This window comes from Myotis nattereri, assembly GCF_964212035.1.
Source record: "Myotis nattereri genome assembly, chromosome: 3".
NCBI classification, from domain to species: Eukaryota; Metazoa; Chordata; class Mammalia; order Chiroptera; family Vespertilionidae; genus Myotis; species Myotis nattereri.
Genome location: NC_138077.1, coordinates 54,503,802 through 54,520,025, shown reverse-complemented (window position 1 = coordinate 54,520,025; position 16,224 = coordinate 54,503,802). Strand labels below are relative to the sequence as shown.

At 43.6% G+C, this 16,224-nt stretch overlaps 1 protein-coding gene across 2 annotated transcripts in view; it reads left to right on the top strand.

Moving 5' to 3' along the window:
* The window catches only part of RUBCN (rubicon autophagy regulator), a 52,673-nt gene that overhangs the window by 23,807 nt on the left and 12,642 nt on the right, over nt 1-16,224 (top strand). Inside the window, exons 4-13 of one of the 2 annotated variants that reach the window (XM_081085703.1) lie at nt 2,010-2,169; nt 3,035-3,141; nt 4,037-4,193; nt 5,044-5,577; nt 6,889-6,933; nt 8,951-9,046; nt 9,744-9,859; nt 11,002-11,212; nt 11,697-11,798; nt 14,520-14,594. In XM_081085703.1, the coding sequence (XP_080941829.1) occupies nt 2,010-2,169; nt 3,035-3,141; nt 4,037-4,193; nt 5,044-5,577; nt 6,889-6,933; nt 8,951-9,046; nt 9,744-9,859; nt 11,002-11,212; nt 11,697-11,798; nt 14,520-14,594 (1,603 nt within the window). The remainder of the gene's footprint in view (nt 1-2,009; nt 2,170-3,034; nt 3,142-4,036; nt 4,194-5,043; nt 5,578-6,888; nt 6,934-8,950; nt 9,047-9,743; nt 9,860-11,001; nt 11,213-11,696; nt 11,799-14,519; nt 14,595-16,224) is intronic. The other variant, XM_081085704.1, reaches the window with a different exon arrangement.

Sequence of the window (16,224 nt, the reverse complement as noted above, 5' to 3'; positions counted from 1 at the left end):
TAGAGCGTCAGCCTGCAGACTGAAGGGTCCCAGGTTCGATTCTGGTCAAGGGCATGTACCTTGGTTGCGAGCACATCCCCAGTAGGGGGTGTGCAGGAGGCAGCTGATCGATGTTTCTAACTCTCTATCCCTCTCCCTTCCTCTCTGTAAAAAATCAATAAAATATATTTAAAAACAAACAAACAAAAAAACATGTTCCTTTCAGCTTTGGCTACCATCATAGCATTCTACTCTTCTATCCTCTCAGCTCATCATTGTAACCCCGATTTCTAGTTAGGGGAACAAAGCCGGAGGAGGTGAGATGACTTTGCCAGAGTTACACAGCTAGTTCCAGATCAGTCTCTGCCAAATTTATGTATCTATTGATTTAACTCTTTCTTATGGAAAAGTTTTAATATATACAAAATTAAAGAGAATAGTGTAATGAACTCCAAAATATCCACCACCCATCTTCAATACTTAGTGATTCATGGCCAGTCTTATTTCATGTATATCCCACCCACTGCCAGATTCATTGTTGAGATGATGTTGGGAAAAGTAACTTGTTTTAATTTATTTATTTTTATTTTTTATTTTTTTAAATATATTTTATTGATTTTTTACAGAGAGGAAGGGAGAGGGATAGAGAGTTAGAAACATCAATGAGAGAGAAACATCGATCAGCTGCCTCCTGCACACCCCCTACTGGGGATGTGCCCGCAACCAAGGTACATGCCCTTGACTGGAATTGAACCTGGGACCCTGCAGTCTGCAGGCTGATGCTCTATCCACTGAGCCAAACTAGTCAGGGCTAATTTATTTTTTTTAAATGTGTTTTTATTGATTTTAGAGAGGGAGAGAGAGAGAGAAACATCAAAGAGAGAGAATCATTGATTGGCTGTCTCCCACACCACCCCCACTGGGGACCGATTCTGCAACCCCGGCATGTGCCCTGACCGGGAATTGAACTGTGACCTCCTGGTTCATAGGTCAACACTCAACCACCGAGCCACACTGGCTGGGCAGTAACTTGCTTTTTGTGTTTTTTAAAAAAATATATATATTTTATTGATTTTTTTACAGAGAGGAAGGGAGAGGGATAGAGAGTTAGAAACATCGATGAGAGAGAAACATTGATGAGAGAGCAACATCGATCAGCTGCCTCCTGCACACTCCCCAGTGGGGACATGCCTGCAACCAAGGTACATGCCCTTGGCCAGAATCGAACCTGGGACCCTTCAGTCTGCAGGCCGACACTCTATCCACCAAGCCAAACCGGTTAGGGTTAGTAACTTGTTTTTAAATGGAAAGGGAATCAAATAACAAGGATAGGTCTTACACTATCCTTTTTTATGAAGAAGAGCCCAGAGCCCAATGATTTTTTTATGGAGATTTTTTTGTCTTCACTTTCCCCACCAAACCCCCCTCTAATTTTCTTTATAAAATATATTGCTATAGTCCTTTACTCTTAGAAGCTGCTTGAAATGACCATCCATCCTGTTTTTGCACTGATCCTGGCCTGAGACCTTGCTTTCAGAAACAGCCAAGCAGAAGGAGGTTCCAAATAGAGAATGCTGTGGCTAGAGGCCAAAAGAGGTTTCTCTTTGGTGGCATTTTTCTAGATTCTTTCCCCCAGGTCTTTGTTGCGTCCTTTTCTGAAGGCCGTCTGAAATAGAGGACTCTGTGCGAGAAGGAAAAGGTCAAGTTTACCCTTCCTCTGAGCACCCCAGAAAAGATGCTTCTTTGGAGTTAGCACATAGAGACAGATGTCGGAGCTTTCTTTTCTCTAGGAACTGCCTATTAGGTTTTAACTGCTTAGCCCCGCTCCAGTGGCCCAATCCAGCCATGGAGCCATTAATCCCTTCCTTCCCTCTCCTTCCTCAGTAACCTGTAGATGCTAGCTGGAGGAAAAATGCCTGTGATTGCCTCCTTTTAACCTGTCTCAATTTAGTTCTCAGGTCTTCAGGCCTCAGTCTTGCTGTGTTTTCACCTGTATACATGGTTTGACTCATGCCTTTTTTGCCTCCTAGTTCATCAACTTGCACGAGAATGGCCAGAGCAGCACTGACGGCGTGAATGAGCGTGTCATTGCAGAGCTGTGGCTGCAGCACAGCCTGCAGTGCCACTGCCTCTCCGCTCAGCTCCGACCTCTGCTTGGGGATAGACAGTATATCAGGAAGTTCTACACAGGTAGGCAGAGGTCACGTGGCCAGGACTGTGGCATAGATTCCCTCATTGTTTTCCACTTTACCCTTCCTTAAAAGACTCTTACCCAAGGTCTCATATTTTACTTGATGCCATAGAGATTCTAATAAGAAACATGTAGCCAGTCTTCTCTCTCACTTCCTATGTAATACACAAACGTATTCCCCTACTCCCGTACACACAAACCAATAAGAACAACTACTACTGACTGAGAGTTTCTATGTTCCAGTCACTGTTACGTACTTTTTATACATTACTTTTTAACAACAGCCCTGAAAGTTGGGTATTAATATCCCTGTTTTCCAATCAGGGAAGTAGAGTTCAAGAAGGTTAGGTAACGTGGCCAGAGCCACCCAGAGCCAGGATTAGAATCTGGGTCATTCTGAGTTTGAAGCCTCTTGTCCTGGCCCCTCTCCTATACTAGACATTACTTAGCCCAGTGATGGCGAACCTTTTGAGCTCGGCGTGTCAGCATTTTGAAAAACCCTAACTTAACTTTGGTGCCGTGTCACATATAGAAATTTTTTGATATTTGCAACCATAGTAAAACAAAGACTTATATTTTTGATATTTATTTTATATATTTAAATGCCATTTAACAAAGAAAAATCAACCAAAAAAATGAGTTCGCGTGTCACCTCTGACACACGTGTCATAGGTTCGCCATCACTGACTTAGCCTCTCCTGTACTTTATTTGTTTCTGGCCCCGCTTCTCTCCACAGTGGCCTGATTCTGCTCAAGTCATGTTTGCCTTTTCCCTCGCTCCTTTCCTGAGCTTCTCCCGGGGCCATACAGGGAAGCTGAAGGACTCCCTATTGGCTCCCTCACTAGTTGCTTCTCTCTCCCCAGATACTGCTTTCCTGCTAAGCGATGCCCATGTCACAGCCATGCTGCAGTGCCTAGAAGCAGTGGAACAGAACAACCCCCGCCTGCTCGCCCAGATTGATGCGTCCATGGTAAAGGGGGAAAGGGGTTATCTATGTTTATGCTGGCCTCCTAGGCCTCCCCAGGATGCAACCCTCTGTAGCCAGATGTTTCTTCACTTAGTTGTAAACTTAAAGGCTTTCATTAAAAAAAACACCAAAAAACAAAAAAACACTTGGAAAAGAAGGAGAGGTACTGTTAAGCACCTATCGAAGTAAAAGTCTAAGTTTAGGTCTGTCTGAGAAGGGAGGTGTCTATTTTTTTAAACTGTTTTAAAAATCCTTAGTTTGAGTAAGCACCTCCTTAAAGGCAGGCTTGTTAAAGCACTGGGAGAAGAGGGATGATTTTGAATCAGGAGGAGGATTTATAGCATCAGACCTAATATGGTCTAGTATTATACTGGATCATTTTTGTCTTTGAAGCATAAAGAAAATTTTGTTGCTTGATGTTGCTTATTATTAACTCTCTAGTGCACTTACCCCAACACTAATATCAGTGCCTCGGCTAGAATGGAATCACAGTCCCTACTTCTTTTAAGGAGGTATCCCCTACCTTTCCTGGTTTTAAAATGTTTATTATTATACATAGTTACCATACTATGTATGTGCCAGGCCTGGTGCTATGCACAGTTCATACATCATCTCACTTAATCATCACAACTCTCTAAGGTTGCCATTAATCTCACTTTATAAAGGAGGCCACTGAGGGTAGAGTAAATAAATCATTTGCCCGGAGTTTGGAGCAAATAGCTTATAAGTGATAGGACCTGGATTTGAACCCTGGTCTGACTTCTGACTCCATGTGCATAGCAGTACAAGCCTGCTACCAATGGCCAGCTTCTACCAGGGTTTCCGTAGTGCTTAGTGCCTCTCTGAGAACCTCTATCCTTGACTCTTGACTCTGACACTTTTTTTTTTTTTTTTTTAGTTTGCCAGAAAGCATGAGAGCCCACTGCTGGTGACAAAGAGCCAGAGCCTGACAGCTCTGCCTGGTTCCACATGTACTCCTCCAACCAGCTCCGCTCAGCATTCCTATTTTGGGTCCTTCTCTAGCCTCCACCAATCCGTACCCAACCACGGCCCAGGTATGGGAGCAGGACAGGGTAGCTATGACATGTATTCCTAGACTGGAAAGAAGAAGACTTTGTGGGTGCTCACAAGCTGGGTCTAGATCAGGGGTGGGCAAACTTTTTGACTCGAGGGCCACAATGGGTTCTTAAACTGGACCGGAGGGCCGGAAAAAAAGCATGGATGGAGTGTTTGTGTGAACTAATATAAATTCAAAGTAAACATCATTACATAAAAGGGTACGGTCTTTTTTTTTTTTTAGTTTTATTCATTTCAAACGGGCCGGATCCGGCCCGCGGGCCGTAGTTTGCCCACAGCTGGTCTAGATAGAGCCTTGAGTTGGTGTAGTTTGTCAAACTTCATGTCTTAATAGTGGAGATCTTAAAAAGGTGTATAGCAACTAGCCTAAGGTAATTCAGTACAATCGTTAAAGTAACGAGGAAAGAGAGGTGGTTTTAGAGTCCCCTGTGTTTCTAATCTTCATTGCCAAGAATGCATTTCAATAATAATAGCCAACGTGTATTGAATGCCTACCACGTGCAGGGCTCTGTTATAATCAGTTTATATGTATTATCTCATTTGATCCTCAAAATAGTCCTATGAGGTAAATGTTGTTACTGCTCATTTCAGATGAGGAATGCATCTTAATAAGCTATGGAGTCACTGTCTCAAGAGCTCATTCTCTTGACTTAGCTGCTTCTAAGTAATTTTTTACTCACCTTAAATGACTTACCTTTTCTAAGGTGACGCCATGTGTTCTGAGCACTATTAATGATAGGGAGTTTGAACCTTCGTTGTGGAGAAGCCCTTCACATATACCAAAGGCTTCCAGGTCACCTTTCCTTTCCCTTTCTTTTTATATCCTAGAAAGAAGATCTACTTCCTTTTCTCTCTCCGGCCCTCCCCGGAAACCTCAAGAAAGCAGAGGACACATTTCCCCAGCAAAGGATGAAACCATCCAAGCCCCTCTTCTTCCAGTCTCTGCATTAGCCAGGGTTTCCCCTTCAACTCCAAATGAGATGAGCTCCAGCACTCTGACCAGCCCCTTGGAGTCATCCTGGGTCAGCAGCCAGAATGATTCCCCAAGTGATGCCAGTGAGGGGCCCGAGTACTTGGCCATCGGCAACTTGGACTCCCGAGGCCGGACCGCCAGTTGTCAGAGTCACAGCAGCAATGCTGAGAGCAGCAGCTCCAATTTGGTCTCCTCCAGCAGTTCCCAGAAGCCAGCTTCTGCTGCTGCTTCCCTAGTGGACCAAGAGGGAGGTGGGCAGAGCCAGCTGTCCAGTGTCCCTCGCAGGTCCAGCTTCTCAGAGGGACAGGCACTCACTGTCACCAGCGGAACAAAGAAGAGCCATACTCGCTCCCACTCGGATACCAACATTGTCTCCAGAGGAGCCCCAGGTAATGCTCATCACCAGCCCCTAGTTAGGAAGGTGGTTTCCTGAATTTTTCTTAGGGCGGAAGGATCTTCAAATGGCAGAAAGAGAAGTTATGCTTCTAACAAAAGAGAGAAGTTTGTAATCTAATAGGGTTACCCAAAGCATCTCTCTCAGAATATTTATGTTTGTTCCTTTATACATTGCTAAATAGGAAATGCTTTCCTGGATTCTTTCACTAGTTCTTTAGCATCAGAGCATACACAGTGTGACTCATCACAGTTTGAGTTTTAAATGTATCTTTCAGACAGAGGGGAAGTACTAATAAGTTTTAAAAATAATCCCATTAAATTCCTCCCCTTCCTGTGATTCCTGAGTAGTTTGGTCAGCATGTATTATCAACATGAGAGAGGCCAAGTGATACTAGGGTTTCCTTATTGAAACTAGGGATGAAGTGGGTTTGGGGTGATGTGACCTAGTAAACAAGTAGGCGGGGCAGACTGTGCATCACTGATTCCAGTTGAAAGGCCATCAGGTAAGGAGGCCTGGCCACTGAGACCTCCCTCACACAAACACCAGCAGAGAGGGCTGTAGGCACAGGGAAGGTGGGTCTCATTGCTTTTGCCATCTTCCTGCCACCATCTCTCCGGGGTTGTTGGTGTCTGGCAGGCTTTGGTTGGGTTTCATTTGTAAGAGGATTTCCATTGTGCTTAAAGCCAGTTCTGAGTGAAAACCCCAGAAATAAAATATAAAAAAAAATCAAAGACAAAAAAAAGGATTTCCTTTAGCAACTAGAGCTGCCATTGATTTCTCTTTGTAATTTCTAGGAAGGTGAGAGCTAAGGCCCTCATCTGAAACTTCTCAATAGCAAACTTTTGTCCCTATTTTCCTGTCAAAAACATGGTTTGGCTTATTGGAACTCTTTAGAAAATAAACTCCAAGTCAAAGCCTGTCTTCGCACAAGCTGTTTTAGATGTGAAGAGCGCTTGGGTTAGAGTCTCCATTCACATCTCCTGTGGTGGGCCTGGTGTCCACTGCATGCCAGGCAACTGGTCTTTGAGCATGTAATACTTCCCTTTCCTCATTCTTGAATCCACTTGGATTCCAGAAATCACGGTAACCTGCACTGGAAAGGGAGCGAGAAAACCCAGGCAGAGGGGTCGAGGGAGTGTGGGTCATGTGCAGCTTCTTGTACAAGTCATCCCTCCTTCAGCATATGGGTTCCCTCTTGGGAGAAAAATCCCCACCTGGCTCGATAGAAGGACACTCTTTTTCTCACTTTCTCTATTCTCATTTCCTCGACCTGGACTCTCTGCACCTGTCTGTCTACGTACAGGAGGCCCCAGGAATATCACCATTATAGTTGAAGATCCCATTGCAGGTTTGGGAGCCAGTCCTCCTCCTTTCTGTGTACCACCTCCTCCTGCTGCTCCTCTGTCACCAGTGTGCTTGGTTCAGAACCTCCTTTTCCATTCTGGTGTCAAGTCAAGTCTGGCTAGTCTGGTCCTGCTGTGATGCTTGGACCTGTGTGTAAAACTACACCAATGTTTTGCATAATGTGTTTTCGGCCCACGACTTCCAAATACTTCATTCAGTCTCCCAGCTGCTCTGGGAGGCAGAGTCAAGACTTGTCAGTCCTGTTTGTCCAAAGACGAAACTGAAGCTGCTCTATTGTCTAAGGCATCTTGATGAAACTGGCAGAATTTTTCTTATAACTGAGTACTTAGAACAGCTTTCTTTAATTTCCTTGAATTAACACCAGAATGGGTCTTCTTCCCTTTCTGTGGTCTTGGATGTGGGTGCATGCGTTTGGCCGCTCCTGTTTCCCTTTTCTGTCACCTGTCTTCCTTCCTTTATCGGGTTCTCCCCACCCCTCATTCCAGCCATTGCAGAGGATTTTTCTAGTGACTTGGTCTGTTTCTTTGGTTGTCACAGGATGTTCAAACTGAATATTGTACCGTAATGCATGGCGATATTAAACTGGAATGTGTCAGCAGAACAGAGTGGTGAGGGAGGACTGGAAACCATGTTCTCCTGGTAATGGGTAAAGCCCCTGGGTATGTTAGCGTGGAAAAGATCAGGTTAAAGAGGAGTAAGTCTGTGAGACCATTGTTTAAAGGAGCATTGTTCCCAAGGAGATGAGAAAGTGTAAGAGGGCATTTCAAGTGACAGATTTCATTTCCGTTGAACAGGCTAGCATCAGGATGTATGTAGAAAGCTCAGTAAGCCAGCCGGATGGCCTTTACGTATTGTAAGGAAATAGGGTGCTGGTGTTGGAGTTTCTGTTGTTCACTGAGTTTGACTGGGGACCTCAGAGGCCCTTCCCAAGTCCTGGTTTGTTAACAAGGCATCGTGGGAACTGCTGGTTTTTGCTTCAGTTCAGTAGTGAGGAGCAGAGCCCACTGCCAGGACCCCTGGAAATCTTAGAGGCCCAGGAGAACACACGTCATCTCTCACCACGGAGTAGCATATTTTGTGAGGGGAGCAGCTGACCAGTTGGCACCGTCTGTCAGGGAAATGGGTTGGATGCAGCTCAGTCATTCATCCTCCCTGAGCATACAGCTCGTTTCTCAGGCACCCACCTGCTTTCCCGCCTGCTCTTCCTTCTGTGACACTGGAATTTTGTTTCCCTTCGGAGAATATCAGTTTTCTCATTTCCTGCGAGCCCTGCCTGCTGCTGTTTCTCCACTCCCAACTCTCACTGTCCCTTGAAAACTTCTATCCATGCACTTCATACTTTGCCAGCTTTCTCTTAAAACCCCCCTCTTCCTTCTCCAGTAAGGCTGGGCCTCCAGCCCTTTGGTTCCAGGCATCCTCCTTGCTTTCTCTAGCATTGTCTTGGTGCTTGTGTTAAGGACATTGCTGGATTTCGTTTTGCTGTTCTGCCCATTCAGAAATGGGTTAAATTTGTAAATAGGACACATTTACATTTCAGGTTGAAGGGAAGCCATAGTCTCGTATTTCCTTAGTGAATTTAACCCTTCTGATATTATTTAAAACCTCGTGTCATGGTATTAGTAAAGTTTCAATGTGCTTATACTTTGTTTTACGAATTGAAGACAGTTTTATAAATTGGTTTGTCAAGAGGATAGATACTTAGGGAACATTTGGTAAGAAGATGGAAGAACAGAGGACTGAATTCATAAATCCACTTTCATTTGATTTATTTTTCCCCTTTGTGTTTCATTCTGGGTCCCGTTTTTTCTCTTTCCCCCTTGGAATATACCGATTTCCCATGTGTCCCTGCATTCTTGGACTGTTCCCTGTTGGTGTGCCACCTCTCTCCTGTTTGGGAGGGCATCGGGAATGGGAGCAGTTAAATGTTGAAAAGCCAGAGTTGGAAATGTAACTGTTGCTCATGTGTGTGTGTTTTTACTCCTGGTGGCCACTGACACTAGAATCCTGCAATGATAAGTCGAAGTTGAGAGGCCCCTTGTCCTACTCTGGCCAAAGCAGTGAAGTCAGCACACCCAGCTCTCTGTACATGGAGTATGGTGAGTACTAGGAAGGCAGGGCTGCAATTGTGTCTTTGCTCTCCCCTTGTGCCTGCTACAGTCTGAGCTGTGTGGCTCGTCTCAGCTCTGTGGAGGGTACTCACAGACAGTGTCTCTCTCCCTTCCATCAGTTCAACCCCTGTGCCAGAAATCACACTGCCCCCCGTTTCTCGGCTTCTCTCTGACCTAGCGGTCCCACCCCCTCTTATGCTCCGGGGGTCATCACTAGGCATGTCTGTCCAGCCAGATGGAATGGCTCTCTGAGTGGCTGAGAGGGCCCTTGAAAAGAGGCCTTTGAGTGTCTGGGCTTAATTACCAGAAGATGAGCTCCACATGGAAATCAGCCGTAAGAAGAAGCCAGTTGTTTCCTTGTCTGATTGTCAGCACAGGTTCTTGTTTTCCTTTTTTGTGTGGGGTAGGAGAGCGAGTATGTCATCTTAAATTTAGGTGGTAAAAGAATTTTCTCCAGGCACTTTCCATTCCATCATTCTTTAACCAGGAGGCTTTGTGCTGTGGGATTTGAAATTCAGAGGAATTCCTTTAGAAGGTAGATATCTTTTTTTCCAACCTGTTACGCGGGAAAACTCAAGATTATCATTAATGGTAAAAACATCAGACTTCTTGAAGAAGCGTGACTGTCAAACAGATTTGCTTTTCAAAGCAGAGCTTTTCATATTCACATTCCATTTGCCCACAGAGGGTGGACAGTACCTATGCTCAGGTGAAGGCATGTTCCGAAGGCCATCAGAAGGACAGTCCCTTATCAGCTACCTGTCCGAGCAAGACTTTGGCAGCTGTGCAGACCTGGAAAAGGTGAGGAATCTAAAGAATCTAAGAGCTCTTGAGTCAGGAGATCTGAGGGGCGGCGGTGCCGTTTGTTCTATTTTTTTTTTTTATGTTAATCCTCATCTGGGGATATTTTTCCATTGATTTTTAGAGAAGGGGGAGAGACAGAGAGAGAGAAGCATCGATGTGAGAGAGACATATTGATTAGTTGCCTCCCACAGGCACCCGACTAGGGTGGGGGATCGAGCCTGAAACCCAGGTACGTGCCCTTGACTGGAATTGAACCGGGGACCCTTCAGTCTGAGGGCCAATGCCCTATCCACTGAGCCAAACTGGCTAGGCCACCATTTGTTTGAAAGGGGTCCTGGGGCACACTGCAGTAACATGAGTATAGACTATAGAAAAGGTAAGTTCACAGTAAAGATAAGCTCAGCAAATTCTATCTCTGGAGAACTCTTCAGGGAGTTGTGCTCCTCATCAAGTCCAGAAATATTATTGATTTTGTCTTAGAAGCTGCCATGGACAGAGAAGGATTGAATTTGAGCCGCCTGCTTGTTGTTTCCTTGACCTGGAACCTGAGGGAAAAACTCTTTCCAGAGCCAACTTCTATATTTTGTTCTAAAGCTCAGCTAGCCTATATAATAAAGAGTTAATATGCTAATTAGACCTAAAGGTGGAACGACCTTCCGGACCAACCAGTGGGTGGGGCCACGGGGCCTCGAGGCAGCTGGGGCTGCGAGGGCTGAGCCCCTTGCACGAATTTCGTGCCTTGGGCCTCTAGTGTAATAAATAATGTTCCTGTAGAATTTTAAAGCTTACAAATTATAGCACTTTATGTTGAGACATCACATTTAACTTAATACTCTGTATACCACTGTATGGCTTTAGGAAAGACCCTGATAGGAAATGTAGGACTCTGCTCTGTCATATTTTTATGTGGAAAATAGGACCGGAAGGCCAGACATGAACAGGTATGAGAGCAAAGGGAATGTAGAACAGGTTTTCTGGTCATCAGCTGTCCTTATAGTAGAATCGCACATTTCCCCTGGCTGTTTGGAAGAACAGTAGCGTGTGCCTTGGAAGCTTTCCTTCCAACCATGTAATCAGCGGGGAGTTTAATACTTCTAACCCCTTGCTGAACAACTTCTTTGGTGCTCTCCTTCCCCCAGGAGAATGCCCACTTCAGTATCTCAGAGTCCTTGATTGCTGCCATTGAATTAATGAAGTGCAACATGATGAGCCAGTGTCTGGAAGAGGAGGAAGAGGAGGGGGAAGACAGCGATAGAGAGATCCAGGAACTGAAGCAGAAGATCCGCCTTCGCCGCCAGCAGATCCGCACCAAGAACCTGCTCCCTGGGTACCAGGAGACCGAGCATGGAAGTGAGTGAGGCCTGGAATACCTCTCTTCTTGCTTCTTCCTGCCTCAGGAGAACTTGGTGCCTCCTGGGTTTTCTTTTCTGTCTTAACTTGAGAGGTTATCACCAAGCCAAGGGTTCCTCTTCTGTCAGAAAAGATTTTCTAGGTTTTATTTTTTTCTACCAGACCAGAGTCCGAGACTTCATTTCCTACCTCAAAAATATCTTCCAAAAAATAGGTTTCTGATAGGAGGAGAGCTAAGACCGTTGGCCCCAGATTCCCTTCCCAGATAATAGTACCTACTATTTACATGAAACTTTATAAACTTCATGAGTGAAAGATCGGCCAGCAAACAGAACCAGTTTCCACCTCCCCAGCATCTGTCCCAGGGCTGTGTTTACTTCTCCACTGACGTCATACCAGGTCCCTTTTGTTGTGACCCCCAAAGAAGTAGGAGACGTTTTTCTGTCCTGTTTATTCCCTCCTCCCCTTGTTTTGATGTTAACAGGCTTTCGGGTCACTTCCAGCAGCTCCCAGTTCAGCTCCCGTGATTCCACACAGTTCTCTGACTCTGGCTCCGCTGATGAGGTTGATGAACTTGAAATCCAAGGTAAGAAGTGGCACTTTGTTTCAAGGGCGCTTTCATTACCGGTTTCTTTTAATTTTGAATTATAGGCTGAGAAGTTTTCCCTAAGTAGTGATCTTCAGCATGGTCCATGGTGGAATGTTGTGGGTTATTGTAAGGGACAACCTCTCTTGCTAAAAAAAAAAAACCCCTTTAAAATTTAAGCAGAAAAGAACACCGAAAGGAAGTGTTGCGGGTGGAGTGGACCGGTCGTTGAAGTCACCTGGTGCTTCTTCCTCCATTGCACCTTTCTTTTTTTTTTCTTCTTTTTTTAAATATATTTCTTTATTGATTTCAGAGAGAAAGGGAGGAGAGAGATATAGAAACATCAATGATGAGAGAGAATCATTGATTGGCTGCCTCCTGCTTGCCCCGTACTGGGCAACCCAGGCACGTGCCCCTGGCCGGAATCGAACCCGGGACCCTTCCGGTCCGCAGGCTGACGCTTTATCCACTGAGCCAAGCCGGCTAGGGCTGCACCTTTCTTTTGGATTCTCCCTTGGATTCCTCCTGCTAAGAGCCTCGGACTGGCCCATACCTATATGAAATTAGCATCCTATTCTCTTGTATTCGATAACACAACTGAAATTGTTTCAAAGTGTTTAAAAGGAGCTTTATTATCCTAAGAGAAAAGAACAGAGTCACTGAGTGGGGAGGGGAAGCAGAAAAGGAAAAAAAATTACGTTTATAAAGTAGAGCTTTATTTCTTGTCCTCCCAGTGACAAATTGCTTAGCAAAATCACAAACTTTTATTTGTTTGTTTTGTTAATCCTCACCCAAGGATAACAGATATCTGCATAGAGAAGGGGAGGGTCATAATCTGGGAAGGCAGTTGTTAAATTAGGTTAACCTATGATTAATGGGTTCATTCATTTCTGCAAATCATAAATTTCTTTGAGTTTCTATCAGTGCAACAAACAAACAAAAAACAGCAGTTCAGGGACATAGCTTTCCCCCCATGGCTGAAACCAAGTAATTTTCTTATAGAGGGTGAATTGTACCTGTAATTCTCCATTGTAACATAATGATGAATAGATAGATCTTTTATCGAATGAGGCTTTGATTTCCTGTTTACACTAATCCAGAGAACCATTCACCTGCACAGACCTCTTGGTGTGGTAGCTGGGTTTCTTCCCCATTCAGAAATAGAATTTTTACTCATACTTTTCCAGGTTTCAGGGAAATTTTTCTTCTGTATTCGCCTTAATATATCTGATTTCTATTCATGACAGTAGTAGTCACTTAAAACTCATTTTTTTTGTTTGTATGTGGTTTTCCAACAGTGATTCTCCAGTTCTCTGACACCAACTCTGAGTGTCCTACAATTCAGTTCTAACACTAACTTCTGGAGCACAGACCTAACCTCACAGCTTAAGATCATAATCCCATGAGACTATCCCTGCTTAAATACCAGCCGTAGATGGGTCACCAGGATCACCACATGTCTCCCTAGCCAACTACAAATTCAGGGGTTCCCACGACTCCCTACTCAGGTTCAGTAATTCGCTAGAATGACTCAGAACTCAGGAAAGCACTATACTTACAATTATAGTTTATCATAAAGGGTAAAAATGAACAGCTACATGGAGAGGTGTATAGGGCAAGGCCCCAAAGTGTCCATAGGAACCTCTGTCCTGTGGAGTCAGTGTGTGCCACTGTCCTATCCATATGTTCACCAACGAGCAGGCTCCCCCAGTCCTCATCACTATAAGTTTTTATCAAGCTTTCATTGTGCAGGCATGAGTGATTAAATCTTTGGCCATTAATGATTAAACTTAACCTCTAGGCCCTCTCTCCTCCTGCGAAATTGGGGTTGTGGCTAAAATTTCTTCTGGTAACCAGACCTACCCAAGCTATCTGGATGTCCCCAAGAGTCCCCCTATTAAATAGTATAAGCTCATAGAAAGGGGCTCATTATGGATAACAAAAGACATTCCTGTCACTTAGGAAATAATGAATTTTAGGAGCTCTGTGCTAGGAACTGGTCCAGAAACCAAATATGTATTTTTTTATTTTACCACAGTCTGTGATTGACTTGATCTCCAAATTAAAAATAAAAATAAAAACGTTCTGCTTCTCTCTTGGAATCAACAGAATTTCATGAGGGTGATATTAAGATAATTTTAAAACATGCTGCTTCACTGGGTGTGGATAAGTCTGCCCCTTGTAGCAAAGCAAAGAGGCAGGGAAGCTGCATAAGCTGGGAGGAGCCAAATTTGAAATAGCTTGCCTGGAGGTGGCATGAAGTACACCAGTGGTCCCAGAGAAGACGTTTAATCAACTAAGTCTCTAGTCAGTTCCAAACAGAAATCCTTAAAAGAAAAGGCCTAAGGCAGGGTTTCTCTAACTCTAAACCCATAATTCTTTGTTGTGATAGACTGTCCTATGCATTATGGGATGTTTAGCATCATCCTGGCCTCTACCCACAAGATGCTCATAGCACAACCATGACAATAAAAAATGTCTCCAGACATTACCAATGATAAAATCTGGCAAAATCTTTCCCTGGTTGAGAACCAAAGCTGTAGTGAAAAGTATACCTGTAGAGTATACCTATAAATTTAAGTTCCTAAAATCAGTTTCATCTTTTAGAGCAAAAGTCAAGTCCTGATTCCAGGAATATTTGGTACAGAAAACTGTCATTTTCATTGATTTCCTTCATGTCTAAATACTAAAGGGCCCCTTTTTATAATCATTATTACACAGATGGTAGCGAAGGATCTAACCTGACTCACATGTCAAAGAATGGACTCTCAGTGTCAATGGCCTCGATGTTTTCAGGTAGCCTTTGTTGCCAGCGTGGATGTGCTCATACATGCATGTGTGTGAATGTTTGCACTAGCCTTTATACATAGGTCATGTGACACCTGTCAAGGTTATGAAGACTAAAGGGTCTGGAGAAATAGCTTTGAAAAATTGGGCTTAAGCCAGCTAGGGGCACTTTATTTTATTATTTATTTATTTATTTATTTATTTATTTATTTATAATTTTTATTGATTTCAGAGAGGAAGGGAGAGGGAGAGAGAGAGAGAGAGAAACATCAGTGATGAGAAAGAATCATTGATCAGCTGCCTCCTGCAAGCTCCCTGGTGAGAATCGAGCCTGCAACCTGGGAATGTGCCCTTGACCGGAATCCTTGACCGGGACCTTTCAGTCTGCAGGCCGACGCTCTATCCACTGAGCAAAACTGGCTAGGGCAAGGGACACTTTAAATATTCATTTTCTTCTTCCTTATATGACCCCAACAATCCTCCTCACTGAGATGGTCCTTGTTTGTCTTTCCCTACAGTGATACAGATTAAATAGTTGTTATGGCTGGTGGCGGTAGTAATGTAGAAAGGAATGGTCAGGTAAAGAAATTTTAGTTTAAAACTATAGCTAAGTTACTGCCACATATCCAGATAGCAAAAGTCAGAGAGAATGGCATGAAGCTTAGTGCCTCTTTAGAGTTTTGAATTTACAGAGCCAAAATCTCTCTCCTCGGTACTCTGCCTACAGTTAGGATTTAATGCTGCACATGTTTGGCTTTAGTAATTGCTTTGTGATCTAAACAGATAGCCTTTCTGTAGGTGGGATAACAAAGACAGTAGCAGTTTTCTACTTAAAATGGCTTTACAGCTCACAAACACAAAACTTGGGACTTTTATTAAAGTTAATTTTAACTTAATATTGTCAGCAACTAGAAACTGAAATAATTGTTTAAAATTAGATCAAGATTTAGAGAAATAAAAATAATTAGATACCTTTTTCTCTACTCCTGAATTGTTATAATTTATTCTAACATAGTCTTTCCTTGCTTGACGTATATTATTCTGTCACTTCTTAACTGGTTTTTAATGTTTACAATCACAGTCCTTTGATTGTGTGTTTATTGATTACTAGAGGCCCAATGCACAAAATTCGTGCAAGAGTAGGCCGTCCTTCCCCTGGGTGCCGGGGGGAAGCCGCAACCTGGACTTGTGCCCTTGACCGGAATTGAACCCGGGACCCTTCAGTCTGCAGGCTGACGCTCTATCCACTGAGCCAACCCAGCTAGGGCTAGAGGTTTCTTTTTGATCACTGTAAATGATTTATGCTATCGAAGAGTCTCTTGTAATACTATCCTAGGAAGGTCATCAGAATCTATAACATCCTTGAAAAAATTAAGAATCATGTTATGGACAACGTCTATGATAAATACTCTGCACATGTAATACTTTGCTTAATGTAATCACTTTTCTTAGATCCTGATTCATCAAATAAACCGTATGGAACAGAAGTGTTTATGGAGGAAGTAGATTTGAAAGTTACTTCCTCCTAGCAATAAAGTGGATGGATATAAACCTTGTAATCATAGAAAGCTTTGTATTAATTAACATCTATTTCTTTTTTAAAAACAATTTTACTGACACATAATTACATACCAAAATT